The 17,030-nt window shown below is 39.8% G+C and overlaps 1 protein-coding gene across 1 annotated transcript in view; it reads right to left on the bottom strand.

The window, feature by feature from the left end:
* The window catches only part of UST (uronyl 2-sulfotransferase), a 276,233-nt gene that overhangs the window by 154,078 nt on the left and 105,125 nt on the right, over positions 1-17,030 (bottom strand). Inside the window, exon 2 of the mRNA XM_063097233.1 lies at positions 14,542-14,585. Coding sequence (XP_062953303.1) covers positions 14,542-14,585 — 44 coding nt within the window. The remainder of the gene's footprint in view (positions 1-14,541; positions 14,586-17,030) is intronic.

The following is a 17,030-nucleotide window of genomic DNA, read 5'->3' as shown; positions in this document are numbered from 1 at the left end:
GATAGGCATGTCCCTGAGGACTAAGAGCTTTGGGAAACAGGCCACCCATCTTTATCCATTAGTGACACAGCCTGCACCTCACAGCTCCCAAAGCACTTATACAAATGATAACTTGATTTCCTTTGCACAAATATATAGATGTGAAGAATACAGGGAAATCATTACCACCCATTTTATAAATGAGAAAACCAAAACTCAGAAAGAGTAGCTGGCTTTGCCAGGTCTAAGAACTAGTAAGAGCAGGGGCCAGGGCTCGTCCCGGGATCTTCAAACTCCTACTTCTGAAGTCTTCACGTGATTGAGCTTCCAGCTAGGGCAGCTGCAGAAAGTGTAGGATTTCAGCAAAGCCCTTCAAGATGGGTAAACTGAACAGCAGTAGTCCAGTGAATACTTTGGAGATAGGCATCAAGAGTCAAAAATTACTAAATAATATTCTTATTGGGGAAAATTTTCATTTTCTATTACATATAAAATAAAAATGATCTCACTGGATTCAAGAGCGTTAACTCTGGGACATTGGGCTGTCCCTCTAAACAACCTTGTTCTTTTCCTAATCTAGTGTGGATTTGTCATCCATGAATATATATCAGCTTTTATGGGGACTGATTTATAGTTCTGGCCTGCATTGTCATCTGGGCAAATGAAGCCCAGCTGTTTACTATCCACCATAAGAAGCAAAACATCCTTCAATCTGTCTTTGCTGTACCATTCTTAAGATATGAGGGGCATCGAGTCTGTTTAATTTAGGCCAGAGATGTGTTCAGGGACCTGGTGAAGAGTTTTTTGATCACCTCAAATATACTCTCCTTCTGGTTTTATAGACTTTGATCATTTTCCTGAGTCAATGTCTTTCCTGACGAGAATCATAGTCAATTTAGTCTTTCCTTCTACTTCCCAAGATCATTCTAGTTATTAGTTTCTGGATGTTCTCCAGCTCAATTATGCCTTTCTTGTTCTTTGTTCACTAAAACTGCATATAATCTTTCAGCTATAGATAAATCATATCTTGCACAGGACACAGTTATGTTCTCTGCTTGAGGATGCACAGTGTTTTGATAGCCTCTTTGGGCTGCAGCCCCTAGATGACAGCGGACAAAGACATTAAGCTTAGTAGATAGTCCTGTGGCTTAGTACTACCAAAAGGGGGAAAAAAGATTAGAATCACCTGCAAACTCAGAGATTTTTCTGAGCATTTCCTCTTCCAAGTCACCGGCAAAAATATTAAGACAAATTAAATATTAATATATAGTGCCTGTTTATACTTACCAGCTTGTCTGTCTTTGTTAGTATTTTCCCCCATTAGTTTTTAAAATAAAGTCAAATTAAGCTAGTTCAATTCAGCACATGTTCCTAAGTACAAGATCACAAGCCACAAAGGAAACATATTCTCTCAAATAATTGTTTGCTTTCAGAAATTTTCTTTAAAAATTCATTAACATGATAAAGAATATCTATCTTAAACTAAAAACCAAAATTACACTTAATGGTAAAATACTCATAATATTATCAGTCAAACTTTGAACAAAACAAAGATGCTGCCTATAACCACCATTCCTTCACTCATTTGATAAATATTAATTGATTGCTACTGTGAGCCAGGTACATGTTCTAAATGTGGGTGATATGATGACAATTAGTACACATTCTTCCACCATGAACTTTATATTACTTAATGTTATTCTGGATAATGCTATAAAACTTGAAACAGAATTAGATAGGAAGAGATAAAATGAAAGTTTGTCAATTATGTGATTCCCCACTAAAAAAAAGAATAAGAAAAATACTTTTAAAATTATCGAAATAAAAAAAGTTCAGTATCATGACCGTAAATATAAAACACCAAAATCAATAATTTATCAATATTAAAGCAATCAATTTAAAATGTAATGGAAAAAAGATTCCATTCATAATAGCAACCAAAAAATAATAAAATATCTAGGAAAAACCTTTTGTAAAAAATGTAAAGGCCCTTTACAGAACCAAAGAATGCTATAATAAAGAACATTCAGAGAACAATAAGAAAAAAGCTTTTGGATATTAAACATAAGAGAATGACATGGAAGAAACTCAACAGGAATGCTGGAAGACAAAGTTGAGAAACTCCTTCAGATAGCAGAGCAAAAAGACAAAGGAAAGAGATTAAGAGGAACAAAACCAAGAAATACAGATGACCGGTCCTGAAGATTTACCATCTAGATAAGAGGAGGTCCAGAATGACAGAAAATGAAAATGTAGGGGAGGAAATCATCAATGAAAAAAGTCAAGCAAATTTCCCAGAACAAGATATCTGTTTGTAGATTGAAAGACGCATCAAAGATCCAGAATAGTACATGAAAACTGAAGCACGCCAGGAATACACGGCTTCCATAGAGACAGATCAGATTTGAAGATGGAGAGTAAAGATTTAGTCTTCTCAACAGAAGTACTGGAAGCTAGAGTAAAGTAGACAAAGACCTTAACATTCTGAGGGGAAATGATCTTGTGGCTGAGATATTTAATGCTCAGGACACTCACGTGCTCTATTTCCCACCAACCTTGCAACTGAGCAGGGCTGTGACCAGTTCTGGCCAACGGACTGATCACAGAAGTGACATGGGTCATTTCCAGGCTGACGGGATGAAAAGTCTCTAAGCACCCCTGCAGTCCCTCTCTGCTCTGCCACAGTGACACGGAGGTCCCATGTTGAGATGGTGAAGCCATGAGATGAAAACAGCCTGGATCCCCGACCTAGGTCCTGAAGGGAGCTTCCTAAGAGCCACTGAACCAGAGGGAGTCTTATAGCAGCAAGAAATAAACTCTAAGGTGTGAGGCCACTGAGATTTTGGGGTTTATTATAATTACATCACCTTAGCCTATCCTGATTAATACAGATTTTCAATCTAGAGTTCTATATTCTGTGAAACTATGAATCAAGGATAAAATAAAGATATTTTCAGAAATGCTATATTTCAGAAAATTTCCATGCTGTTCCCCCTAAGAAGCTCCTGCAGGCAGACGAAAGAGAAAGATATGTACAAAGGGCAGAATAATGGCCCCCAAAAGATGTCCACACCGTAACTTCCAAATTCTGTGGATATGTTACCTTGAATGGCAATGAAAACACTTTGCAGATGTGATTAAGTTAAGGATCTTGAATGGGCAGATTATTCTGGATGACTCTGGTGGACCCAATGTAATCACGAGGCTTCTTATAAGTGGAGGTGGGAGAGAGAGGAGTCAGAGCCAGATATCTGAGGATGCTACAATGCTGGCTTTGAAGATACAGAAAAGAACCATGAGACAAAAAATGCTGGTGGCCTCTAAAGCTAGAAAAATGGATTCTTCCCTAGAGTTTCCAAGTGGAACACGGTCTACTGACTTCTTGACTTTGGCCTAGTGAGACTCAGACTTCTGACCTTTAGAACTGTGGGATAATAAATTAGCATTGTTCCAAGCTAATTTGCTACAGAGGCAAAAGGAAACGAACACGACGTAGTTATGCAGGAAATCGGAGCAAACACAGAAGAGTGTGAAGGGAGATCCCAAGACACACCAGAGCAGGAGGCTGAGCAAGCAGCCAGTCCAGATGGGAGCAGGTAAGAAGGCCCAGGGGAGACTGCGCCAACGTGACATCAATTCAACACCTAGCGTGTTGGAAGGCACTGGGAGGAGAGTTACAGCACCGAAGAAGAGTTTGAGGGGAAACCAGGGACCACAGAAAACTATGAAAATACATTTACAAAACAAGACTATTATTCTTATATAGAAAAAAAAAGGCTGAGCAGGAAAGGAAACAATCATACCGGCTCAGCTGTCACTATTACTTACCTAGCCTCAACAATAAAAACGCAGGGTACCGGTTAAGCCCCAATGACATGTACCCAGGTTGGGAGAACGGGGACTGAGAAGGGTGCTGGGTGCGGTGGGGCAGGTAGGCATCAGTGAAAGGCTGACTCCTTCTACTCCACAGAAGGACATCCACGGACAGTGCTCAAAGCTGGGTAGAATCGAGAAGCGGCCACATACGCAGGTTATCCAGAGATATGAGAGTTAAAACGAAAGAACCTGTTAAAAGGGTTGGAAGTAATGGTTTCTGAAGGGCAGGGATTGACATGGAGGAGTGTGGTCAGGGGCCACTGTTTTTTATAACAAGCTGATGACCATTTGGTTCTTTAAACTTGGTGCATTATGTGCATGAGTAACTTTGATTAAACATAAAAGGGCTGGCAAAATATTTGCAACAAATGACACATAAGGCTTTAATATTCTTAATGTGCTATTAAGAATGAACAGGATTGTGAAAAATTGTTCATTTTGGTTGCTTCTGTGTGGTGGCATTGTGGGTGATTATTTTCTCCTGCTACTTTAATTTTCTGTACTTTCTAAATTACAACTGAGTAGGAGAGTGTATAATTTCTAAAACAAACAAACAAAAAAACTGATCATAAGGTCAAGGAAGAAATACAACAAACAAGAAAAGAATTAGGGAACTATATTGGGAGCTGCTAAGATGATTAAGTTACTACAACTTTGAAAACCCTGAGGCAACTATTACTCTGCCAGAGAATGGTGGCATGATTTTTCTTAGCTTACGAAAGCAATTTCTTGATTAAACATGCTTTCCAACAAAAATGTGCAATTTTAAAATTTCATGCTTCATTTACAGCTCCTTGTTTTTGTTAAAGGCATCCCAACCCCAATGACCGGTTAAGTTCCTGATTGTAACTGGTGCTGGTTTGGAGAACATCTTACCAATGATAACTGGCCCTTGGGGAGTGGGGTGGGGAAGACACTAAAAAGAACAATTACATAAAGCACATATTTTTAAACCTGTGACTTTGCAGAATTTTTTCTTTTTTTTAAAGTAGAAGATACGCTTAATAGCACTAAATATTTGTTGAGGAAGAAATGGATTCATTGTGTTCTTGGAAAAGAGTAGACACATTAGATACTCATAAAATTGATAAATTTAGAAGCATTGTGTCTGAACTTGGGCACAGATCTCCACTGAAAGCTAAAATCTCAGAAGGTAGCTAGCTGGGCCAAACACTTCCACGTTAATGGTTTAAGAGCTCTGATGAGTGTGAAGCAAGAATACAGGCGACTTTGGGATAAGAAACAAAAACCCTATTATGTACGGTTGGTTTGTTTCCCTTTTGCAGATTCTTTTACCTTCTAAGCTATTAATTACCCATCTCAAACAAAATACCAAAGCACAAAGGTCTTTATAACACTCTGGACTCTGAAGCTCTTAGAATTATTTAAAAGTGAAATACTGTAGTCATTAATTTTTCTATCATTTGCAATGATCAAAAAAAAGAAGGGACTCCTTCAAGGTCATGCTCATCAGAGTGAAACTGATTCTTAACTCCCAGCCTCATTCTGTCTTGCTAGTTCTTTCTTTCTCTAACCCTGATATATTTATCATGAATCATTAAACACAAACCTATTACCCAGTGCAATTGATTCTTCCATAAAATGAAAAGCAGCTTCTGCTTCTGTAGATTTTTTTTTTTCAAGAGAACTTTGGGTAAAGTCAGGTTTGGACACAGAGAACAATATGTGTTCAAGAAAAACAGAATGGCAAGGGATTGGAAGGCCTTGCTTAGTGTGCAGAACTAGCCCAAAGGAATAAAAGGAGAGACAACCACAAGACCTAACCATTCTTATAAAAGTCAGGAGACTGGTACCTGGTATGCCAACTGGCATGTAATTCCGTTAAAAATCCAAAGAAAATGGGGCTGCAATGGAGGATTGGGAGCGAGGCTCATTCTAAGTTATAGCAAATTGAGGTACCAAAATCCATAAAAAGCTTTATTAAAAAAAATCTGTAAAAAGCTGTATTTAAAAAAAAACAAAAAACCAAAAACCTCAGCCAAGGATCCATTGCTGAGTGTGTACTACGTGCCTGGCAAGGTGCTAAGTGCTTTCCAGTTATCCCATTTAAGACCCACAATCCTAAGAGGTGGGCATTATTACCTTCTTTGGAAATAGAAAATTGAAGCTTGAGGAGGTAAAGTACCTATTCTAGGGTGGCTAGGGTTACCCGTCCCAGAGCTAGGATCTGAACTGGGGTCTAATTCCGAAATCCATGCTTCTCAGCCTTCTAGGCACCAAGAAAGAACGTGAAAGGCAGAATGAAGCATCTGGCAAGTTAACACAATACCATGTTTTAAATCTAAGGGGTAAGTACACTGGGTATATTGGGTGTACGCTTTATTAGGTCTCACTATTTTTTTTGTGATTGGAATATTTCATAATTAGAAAGTATTAAAAAACCTTCATTGTTTCAGTCTTAGATAAGAAGGAATCATAAACTTCTTGAGAATGCCAGTTTATTTGATTTTCAAAGAAAATCAGACAATGTGGGTCTTGACCACATTGAGTGTTATTTACAGCAGGATGGAAAGGAGCTGTAAAACCAGGAGTGCAAAACCAAGAGCGCCCTCATCAGCAGCAAGGGCTTCAGGAACCGTGTGGTAATGGAAGTACCGCATGCTAGACAGGGCGGACCCCACACACAACCCAATTCTGTGCCAGAGACTTATTTGCTTCTTGCAGGTCCTCAAAGACGAAAGGAAAACAAGCTGAATGGCTGCGTCTATATCCTGAAAAGTAGGTTTTGAGGTTTTAGGAGATAGAAACAAGAGATCCATTTTTCTGTTGAATCTCAGCCCTACTCTTCCAAGTAAAAAGTGGTCTGACCAAAGAAGACATATAAGTGGGTTTATATGCACATAAAAGCCAGCAATCCTGCCCTCAGGGCAATGGGTATTTTTGAACACAGAAACCTCCAAGTTGACCAATCCTTGGCCAAGCAATCTAAAAGTGACTGCTCTCAATACCTTCTGTAAGTAATTCACCTACTATGATGACTAAATATTTGGGTTTTCCCCTTTAAGGTTGAAGTAAGGAATGGAAACTGTGGTTTCTTTACTAGAGAGCATTAAAACATCTTTCAGCCAATGTGTCTCCAAGTTTCAAGGAGTTACTGAAAGGGAAAAAAATAAAACCAAAAATGTAATCTTTCTTAGGGACTTGCCGAGTGTTGTTAAATGTTAGTCTCAGATGTTTTCATTTTTCTTTGTGGCCCTCACCACCTCTTGTCCTGTGGCAATAGGACATCTCCCTTTAGTAACCTCTGTTTCAAATGAATTGTCCCTGAGGTCCTTTTCAGAGAAAAATATGATGTAATATGACATGATTTTTGTATGTTAAAAAACACAATTTGAGCAGTAGAAATGAATTTTAATTAAAGGAAATCGGAGAGAATATTGGGGTAATCACATAGCTAAAGACATGAGGATCACGAGGGAAGGGAAGAAGGGAGGTTGGAGAAAAAAACCTTAGTGATAGTGAATGTTGGGAAAAATCCCCAAAATGCACTTAAATCATCCTAGAGATAGGCTTCTACGGATGGTTTCAATCTTTGTTAAATCAAACCAAATAATGCTTCGCAGGGCATGGCACTCAGTGCTATCCTGGTCATTGAAGATGAAACTATTCCTTTCCAGGGCTGCTGTAACACCACAAACTGGGTGGCTTTAAACAAAAGAAATTTATTGTCATAGTTCAGGAGGCCAGAAGTGTGAAATCAAGAAGGTTGGCTCCTTCTTGGGGATTCAGAGGGAGAATCTGCTCTGTGCCTTCCCTAGATTCCAGTGGTTGCCATCAATCCTTGGTGTCCCTTGGCTTGTGGCAGCATAACTCCAATCTGCCTCTGTTGTCATATGGCATTCTCCCTAGTGTCTGTGTCCAAATTTCCCTCTTCCTACAACATTAGTCATATATGGATTTAGGGTCTAACCTGCTCTAGTATGACCTCGTCTTAATTCTGTTACATCTGCAGAGAGCCTCTTTCCTGATAAGATCACAGTCACAGGTTCTAGGGTTAGGATTCAACACATCTTTTGGGGGAATGCAATTTAATCCATAACACCATTCAGCAGTGAATTTGTGACTGATCTCTTTCCTACTATACAATTTTTCCTACTATATAATTATGCTGACATGGTCCCTACCTGCTAGGCTGTCATCTTTTCTCTCTTCCCTGTTAAAAAGCCAAGCTCTTCAAAGCAGTCTGTACCTCCATTTCCCACCCACTGCTCTTTACAACCCAGTAGTGAGGCCCATGCCTCCTCATCCCTTCCATCCCAGACTCTCTGACCTAGTTAGTACCTCCTACTCAACCCTCAGGACTCTCACCTGGAGAAGAGGTCACGTGGAACTCCCTGTGCTCTCCCTGTGTTCATCCTCATCGTAGCATTGAGCAGCCTACTTATCATGTATGAGCATGTTTGCTGCCCATCCTTCCCACTAGACTCTAAGCTCCTTGTAGTCAGGGACTGTGCCTTCTGTAGCTTTACAGCCTCAGCACCTAGCACAGAGCCCAACACAAATTTGGTGAATAGTAAATGCCTGAATGAATGAACAGTTATCTGTATAGGGTCACTTAGACTTAAGAATACATCAACTACAGAACTACATGGTCTCATAGTTTTTGACCCCATCAAACTTAACGATGCAACTAGATTATAAGCTATTACATAATAGGTTATTTCAACTTTTTTGTGTCTTCCTGATCCCTTGGACAAAGTAGGCGCTCAACAATTAACTGATACTGAAGGGAAATTAGCTTCTGAGGGATGGGTAAGGACTGACTTTTATTGAGCAATGGTTCATCTCAATATTACCATTTCTTATTTATTTGGAGATTGCTTGTTCAGCATAATAAAGTATAAACCCCCTTCTAATAAGCCCATCTTAAAATAGAATTTTTAATACTAATACTATGTAGTGTATTACTTTATATACAAAAATAATAATAAATAAGTATTATACTACATATAAAAATGCTTCTGTATGCAAATGTAGACATCAGTAATATATCTTAACCCTCATATACCATATACCATCAAGATCCACTGGACCCGAATTTAATTTTTTAGGTTTTTCTTTCTTAAGCAGTTTTAATGATTTGTATGGATTAATATTTCATGATTTAATGCTTTCTTAGAGATATTCCAAAGAAAAAGAGAAAATATACTTTTTTATGTAAAGAGAATAAAACTCATTCTGCCTTGCAATAACCATCTGAGTCCAGCAGCCCCTTTAAAAAGCCTAAGCTCCATTATGGCATCTTACTAATTTTACTTTTCCAGTATCTTGCAACATTTTGCAATTTCATCATCCTAGGAATAATTACCTATGAATTATGCATCGATATTCTCAAATATGTTTTTAAAAGACTAATAGAAAAACAAACAAATAATGGAATGGCTTAGAACATTGACATTCAATAGAATATTTGGTGATGATTGAAATGTTCTATTCTGTGTCGTCCACTAGCTGCAGACGTCTAAAGAGAATTTGAAATGTGGCAAGTGCAACTGAGAAACTGAATTTTTTATTTTTAAAATTTTAATTAATTTAAATTTAAATAGCTACATGAGCATAACAGTTACTGTATTGAACAGTGTAGGCCTAGAGGAATGGTTCACTGTTGAAATAAATTGTCACTATTGTGTCACCCTTACTATTTTTTATTGCATTGCCCAAAGTATTGCATCATCTTTCCGGAAGATATAAAAGAAAACTGGAGACGCCCTCTTTGTGGTTTGCTTTAAACTTTCATTGACTAGAATGGAGAATTCAGAATTTTTCATTCCTGCCTTCAATGACAAAGACAAGAAAACTGACAGAAGAGATTTTACAAGCATTAGAGGAGTCCAGGATGAATGCAGAGTCAAACAATAGTGCTCCAGACTAATTATGATAATGAAATTGATCATGGAGGTAAACTCTCAGTCCATGACTCTTCAGATGATGATATCCTAGATTAATTCTCTTAAACTCAGGAATTGATGAGTGAACAATATATTTCTAAGGACAAAAGAAAACACAGAATTCTTACACAGTCATTCGTTCAAGAGGAAGGACCTCATCAAGTGACATTTTGTGAAAAGAACTTGGACAACCCTGTTTTGCTAAATGACATAGGACAGCATTATTTCACCTTTTGCGATGTTTGTTCACCAAAGTTTACTTTATACAAGATTTGAAAATGGACAAATGCTGAAGGTAGGTGTGTATACAAAGGTGACTGGAATGAAACAGATAATGTAGAAGTGAAAAAACTCACCGGATTGATTAAAAAAATTACAAGTATCCACCGGACCCAAATGGTAAATGGTGATGACACTTTTTTCAGGTATACTGAGGGTTAAAATTTGTGTATAGTACTAAACATATCAGGTAACTTACTTAAAAGTGCACAACTCCAGAAATAAGGTAAAAATTATTGTATTTCTACTAATTTTGAAATAGTTAAAAGTACGGGCCCTGGAGCTTCACAGCCCTGGACTGGGATCCCAAGTCCAAAACTTAGTGCCGTGACCTTTGGCAAGTCAGTCAGCCTCTCTCAGATCTAGTTCCCTCATGTGTAAAATAAGGATTAAAAAATTACTTCCTCTTTTATAGAGTTTTACAGAGAGTACATTTTGCATGCAAAGTGCTTAGCATAGTGCTTGGCACACAGGAAAAGATATCTATCAGCTACAGATAGTGATTTTATTATGCTTGAGTTGCTTAGAACAGCTCTCGTCTATCAGATTTGGGAACCTAAGACAGTGTATGTGAAATGATAACCATATCCTATTTAATACCAACAGAATGTATCATCGCTAATGCCTGCTGCTCACACCAGGTTCCACGTTCCAGGTGAAGCAAAGCCACAGAGAGGAAGATGTCAGATTCTCAGATGAAGGCTGCTCAGGGGTCTGTGGACCCTGCAGAAGATGCTGCAGAAGATGCTGCAGAGGCCAGAGCACTGTGGCCTTTTAAACTCAACATTCATCTTCTCTTACACCAGGAAATTTCTTTTTCTGATTTTTAGATTGAGCAGGCATGACTTTAATGAACTCAAATTATACAAAAAAGTATAACGAACAGGGTAAAAATCTCCTAAAATCTCACCACCCAGAGAAGACACTATTACCCTTCCAGGCTTTTCTCTGTAGACACACATACACAGGCATACCATTTTGTAAAAAGTGCTAGCATACTACACTTGCTGTTGAATACCTGTTTTTGTACTCAAGAATATCTTTCTATTCCATTCACTATAGAGGTGCATGTTCATTCTTAGCAGGTCTCTAACTTTAAAACACTGCATTCCGTGCACATACAAAGTGGTAGTCAAAGGAAAATAGGAAAATCCGCCTTTAAATAATGGCTTAGCTCAAAAACTGAGGTGAGCTGTGAGGTTTGAGGGGATTTTAAATACAAGCAAAACTCAGAGGTGTTTGTTTTTATTCTTATGAAAATACTGGAGAAAATGAGAACCTGGGCCCAGTGTGTGCTGTGTGGCACACCCCGTTCCCTAAATGGCTATTACTTGTGGAATGTGAAACTCGGGGAACTGAACTTTTAATAAAATGAGATCTTGCCTATAACCTCAGTATATTTTCAAGATTTAAAAATCTTATTTTATCTAGATCACAACTCTTTCGGTCTTGGCATCAAAAAGTTATTTTTGAGTGTTAAACAAATATGAAAAATATGGATCTGGATTCAGTCTTGCCTTTTACTGCCAGGCTGGGGGTTCACTCCGGAGGCCAGACATACGTGAGTCCTTATCCTCTGGATGCCACCATGTGCCTGGATAATCCAGGGTCCTGTAGACCTATAGAACTGAGGCCCCACCTCAGGGGACACCTGAGGAACCCTTATCTGGAGATCTGACCTCATCAGTTCTGGGATTCATTTCTACCTTGCCAGAAGTAAAAAGCATGGATGAAAAGATGTTAATATACCAATATTATTTTTACCCATTTCTATATTCTTCTTCTTATGGCTACTGCTTAGAAAATCAAGGGTGTTTTTGCTTCTCCAATCCTAGATAATGAAAATACAGTTATAGTGAAAAAATCTGTATTAGATAAACTTCTGCTGACTTAAAGAGATTACATTCACAATTTTCAAACTTGGAAAAGAGTTTATAAAGCTGGATTTACTCTGAAAGTGTTCTATAATGACCTAATATAACTTGATCATTTTTGTATATCACAGGGAGCTTTAGCTGGGGGTGAGGGATGCGGGGTGCTGAGGCCCAGACTGCAGACACAGGGGGAGCACGCACAGCTAGGGAAGAGCCCACAGCAGAAGCGGGAGTGAGCCCAGCTAACACCAAACCCAGGCACTGACAACACTAGCAAAGAGGCAGGCAGGATGGCCAACCAGCTACAGCAGGCCAGCAGCCAGGCTAAAGGGTGGCCCAGGCCGGCCACCAAGGAAAAAGTTCAAAGTGGGCCTGGGCCTTCTGACCAGGTAAAACTCTGTTTATCAAGCCTGGAATCACAAGCAATATCCCAACAAACCATTGAGGGAAACAGCAGATGGGTCCCACAGACAGCCACCTAATCTTCCTTCCCTGACATCAAGGCAGGACTGGGGTGGGGAGGGTTTCACTTGGCTCCCACTTGGGAGACAAGGGTAGTCAGTGGTGAAGAAATCAATCAGGCCATCTGCACCATTCTTCCTTCCCCCTCTCCCACTCAAGGCAGGTTACTAATGAAAGGAAATATGTTTTCACTACAAGAAAACTTATGATGGTGAGTCATCATTAAATTAATTAATAAACTTTTTATATAATAAGCCATACCACTCTCTCCAGGCTATTCACAGTGAAAACAACACAGGAAATGTCCAGGAAAATGGTTTTCTTTACATTCATGGCCTTTAGAGCAGTGGTTCTCAAATGTGGCCTCTAGGCCCACAGTCTCAGCCTCACTCGGGAGTTTGTTAGAAATGCAAGTTCTCAAGTCCCACCCCAGACCCACTGAATCAGACACTCAGGGGACTGGGCCCAGCAATCTAGGTTTTAACAAGCCTCCAGGTAATTCTGAAGCAAGCTAAAGTCTGAGAATACTGGCCTAGTGGAAAGAAGCTGGGATGGGAGCCAGGAGACCTGATTCAGATTCCAGCTCTGGATTCCATGGTCCAATTTGAAGAAATTTAGTGAATAGCCATGGCACGCCTCTCTGTGCATTGCAGGCTAATGCAGGGATGTGAGGGTACCGAGAAGAGTTAGGCGTGGTCCTTATCCTCAGATGGCACATAATCCTCTCTAGTCTTTTGCTCCTCTAGGATAGGAGCTATTTTTGTTCTTGTTCTTATTTAGTTTTGTACTTGTGTTTCTAGTGCCTGTAGTGTCTCAGGCACTCAGTAAACATGCAGTGGATCGAGACGTAGAGCCATTCATGATTGGGATCAAGACTACTGTACCATTCTTCAATAATCTTCATGTCACCCCAGCCTAGCTAACACTAGCTACTGTTGACTTCACACTTATTCCATGTTAGTGCCAAGTGCTCACCATACATCATCTCATTCAGTCCTTTTAGACATGCTGTTGGTCCCACCCTGAACGTAAGAAACTGAGGCTCAAAATATTAAGTAATGGTCCAATGTCGTACAGCTAGAAAGTGGCAGAGCCATTACTGAATCCAGAAATATCTTCTTCCAAAGCTCATGCTCATAAACATGGTGGTGGTCTCAATTGACTTTGGAGTAAATTTTCTGCCTCTAAGGTTGGTGGTTGGTTATCTTCTTGCCAGGTACTTATACTGCTCTTTCCAGGCATCACCTTAAGTGGTCAAAGACTAAGAAAACCACCAAGTACTAGGAGAGCCAGAGCATTGGTATCTCCACTTTAAGAATTCATAGACCAGAAGTAAAATTCCTAATGCGAGAGTGATAGATATAGGATTGCCAACTTTTTATTTGCCAAGCACAAACCCCTTCCCCAAGTAATGATCAACTATTTCCATCATTTTCTATAAGGAATAAATAATTAATGTCAAAAAAGTACAAGGGACATAAGTTTGGAATAAAGAATAGTCTATTGCATTACATATATTTTCTTACATACAATGATCATTTTGTTCTATTGTTCTCATTTTTCAGTAGATTGGTATTTGGCTTTCACTGAGCTCAGGAAAGTAGACAGTGGTAGGGAAACTACACTACTGGACTGTTCTGCCCCTTAAAAGTCAGGCCAAACTATTTTTAGAAGAACAAAAGTGGACACAAAGGCCAGGCCAGGGTAGGCCTGAGAAGGCACTGGCTGGGCGTGGGTGGGATATCCCAACGCAGGCAGGCCAGGGAGAACAGGACAGGTGCGAGTCTAGCCCCAGTGCCCAAAGGCATGGGGAGGACGGGTTGTGGCCATCACATCACGGGCCGGCGCAGAAGCCAAGGCACATGAGGCAGCAAACAGGACAGGCTGCCAAAGGTCTGATGTGAGCCCAAGGCTCCAATGTCTGGGCAGCTACAGCCACCGATTGAATAATGGCTCTCATCATTTGGCTACCTTCATGTTCTTCCCCTTCCTCCGCATTAGAAGTCAAAAATAACTTGACATCTGTCATCCACTATTTTCTTGTGAATGATCCAGGGCCAGGAGGGATCTGGTTGGGACTGTTGGAGGCCCAGGAGCTACTAGGGTCAGAAGCTGGAAGTATTGAGAAAAGGAAAAGGGGATTTATACCACAAGCATTTTACCTTACTAGGAGGTGGTCCATGGTCATCCAAGTAAGTGGAATTTCCTAGGGGAAAAAAAAAAAGAAAAAAAGTTGATGAATCCAGTTTTAAAAACCCAAAATGAATTCAGTGCAAAATCACTGCAAGTAAACATTTTAGATATAGTTCTATACAAATAATAGTACCAAAGAAAAATGGGTAATTAATCACCAGTTTGGCCAGGTTTTGCTGATATTACCACGTTTGGTTAATAGTTTTGACAGTTACAAACATTCTACACACACGGGTGTGTATGCACACAAACGTACAGGCAAAAACACGCACCATTATTCCTCACCCGTACCTATTGAGTTTACCTTAGACCTTTGTTCTCAAACTTTAGAATTACCATAGTGCTCACTAAAACACTGACCGTCCACTCTACTCCCCAAGTTCTGCTTCAGTTGCTCTGATAATCTGCATTTTTAACCAGTTCCCAAGTGATACTGACGCTGCTGGTCCTGGAACCACACTCAGAACCCACTGCTCTGTTTCTCCAATTTGTCTTGAAATTGTCAATTTCTCTTTACGTTTTCAGTCTAGCTTGCTTCCAAAGCTTGATTTGTCTCCACTAATAGACTCTTACTGGCATGTGTGTTTTCAGACTGTATGGTTATTGTTTCCTAAAAAAAAAATGAAAAACTAAGAGGGGTTTGAAAGGGAATTAAAGTTTATTGGGTTCCTTCTACATACCAGGTACTCTGCTAAATGCTTTACATTCATCTAATTCAAATATCAGAGGTGGGATAGAATTGTCCCCATTTTACAGAGGAGTAAACAGAGGCTTGAAGAAATTTAGCAACTTGTTCACAGTCACACAGCTGTTAAATTGCAGAGGGGAGATCATGTCCCCACATCTGCCCATCTGAAAAGCCTATCTAGTGTCTTGCCATCTTGGGCTTTTGCACAGCCCAGTTACTGCAAATGTCACCATCTGGCCACATTTGGTCACGTGGGAGAGCCAATGATGCCGTCAGTACAATCAGAGGTTCCTATTCAAGAAGGGTAAGTCCTGTGAGTCTTGGGGAAATCATCTTCACCAAAAAAGTGAAGATGACCAAATCTGCTAACAGAACAAAATGCAGAACATATTGGAAACACAAGAGAAGAGTAGATTAAAGAGTAAGATAAATGTCCTAGTTTGAGTGGATAAAAGGTGCTTTTGACAGCAGAGAGCAAAAGTGACTTAAGAAATTGGAATAAAAAGGGGAAGCAGAACGTAAGCCAGGCATAGTTCAACTGGGGAAACGTATCCACACATAATAAATAAGTGGGTTTTGGCTTATAGGTTTTTCCGTACTGAGTCATCATCCATCCCTTCTCGCAGTCTTCTGATTTATAACCCACTTGGTGTCCACAATGACTTTACTCTCACTGGCCATTTGTACATGGAAAGGGGCAGTGGGATCCATTCTTAATGTATGAGACACTCAAACACAAAGACCTGGCATGCTTATGATTGGGCTATTTTTAGGAATCTTCTAAATGTGAACATGATTAACAATTTGTAATCCTAATTATTGGGCTGAAATCCACTGGGACCCACATAAATAGGAAAAAAATCTATATCAGACTTAGTAAAGAGAATGTGCATAAAAGAATTTAGAAAAACCACTGCCTAAGTCTAGAGAACTATTTAGAATCTTCCACCATAATGTAGCCGGTATAGAGAGTTCCCATCTGATACTCATCATGAGAATGTGTCTTTCCCAGGGGTGGGGATGTGGGAAATCCCAATACACTCCAGCATGTTCTCCAGGTATGAATCTCAAGGATCAAAGAGACTTGAACAACAAAATGTTTCTAAAATACTAAAAGTTTCCAGAAGAACCAAAGTTCCTAAAAAACTCCTAAAAAAGAATGACATAAATGCATGATAGCTATCTCAAACACCAGACTTGGGTACCCACTGACTCCTTAGCACCTACCTGGGATGTCTAAAGGCATCTCGCACTTTGCCTGTCTGACACAGATCTCTCCAGAATTGCTCCAACTCCATCTCCCAAATTTCTGCCTCCTCTGTCTTCCTTATTGAGTTACACAATACATTGCTTCTCCCAGGGGCTCAGGCCAAAGCTCAAGAATCATCCAGATCCATCTCTTTCTCCTATCCCACACATACCAACCTAGACACAAGTCCTGTTGGCTTAGCCTTCAAAATATAACTCAGATCTGACCACTTCTGCCCAGTCCCTGTGGGCCATCCAGAAGAGTCCCTGCATCTCTGTTCATCCCAAATTTTCTCCCCTCCTGTTATGGCAACCAGAGAGCTCCTTTAACCTTATCAACTAGATCATGTTAGCCCTCTGCTTAAAATCTATTTCTCTAAGAACAAAAGAGTCAACTCTTTGCCATGGCCTCTAAGGCCCTACTTGACCTAAGCCTGCCTCCTACCACACTCACCACCAGCCACAGCAGCCTTCTTCCTGCTCCAGAACACACCACTCTGTTGTCAACTGGGGGCCTTTCCT

Source organism: Cynocephalus volans, chromosome 5 (assembly GCF_027409185.1).
Source record: "Cynocephalus volans isolate mCynVol1 chromosome 5, mCynVol1.pri, whole genome shotgun sequence".
Taxonomy (NCBI): Eukaryota; Metazoa; Chordata; class Mammalia; order Dermoptera; family Cynocephalidae; genus Cynocephalus; species Cynocephalus volans.
This window is presented reverse-complemented; position numbering and strand designations above follow the sequence as displayed.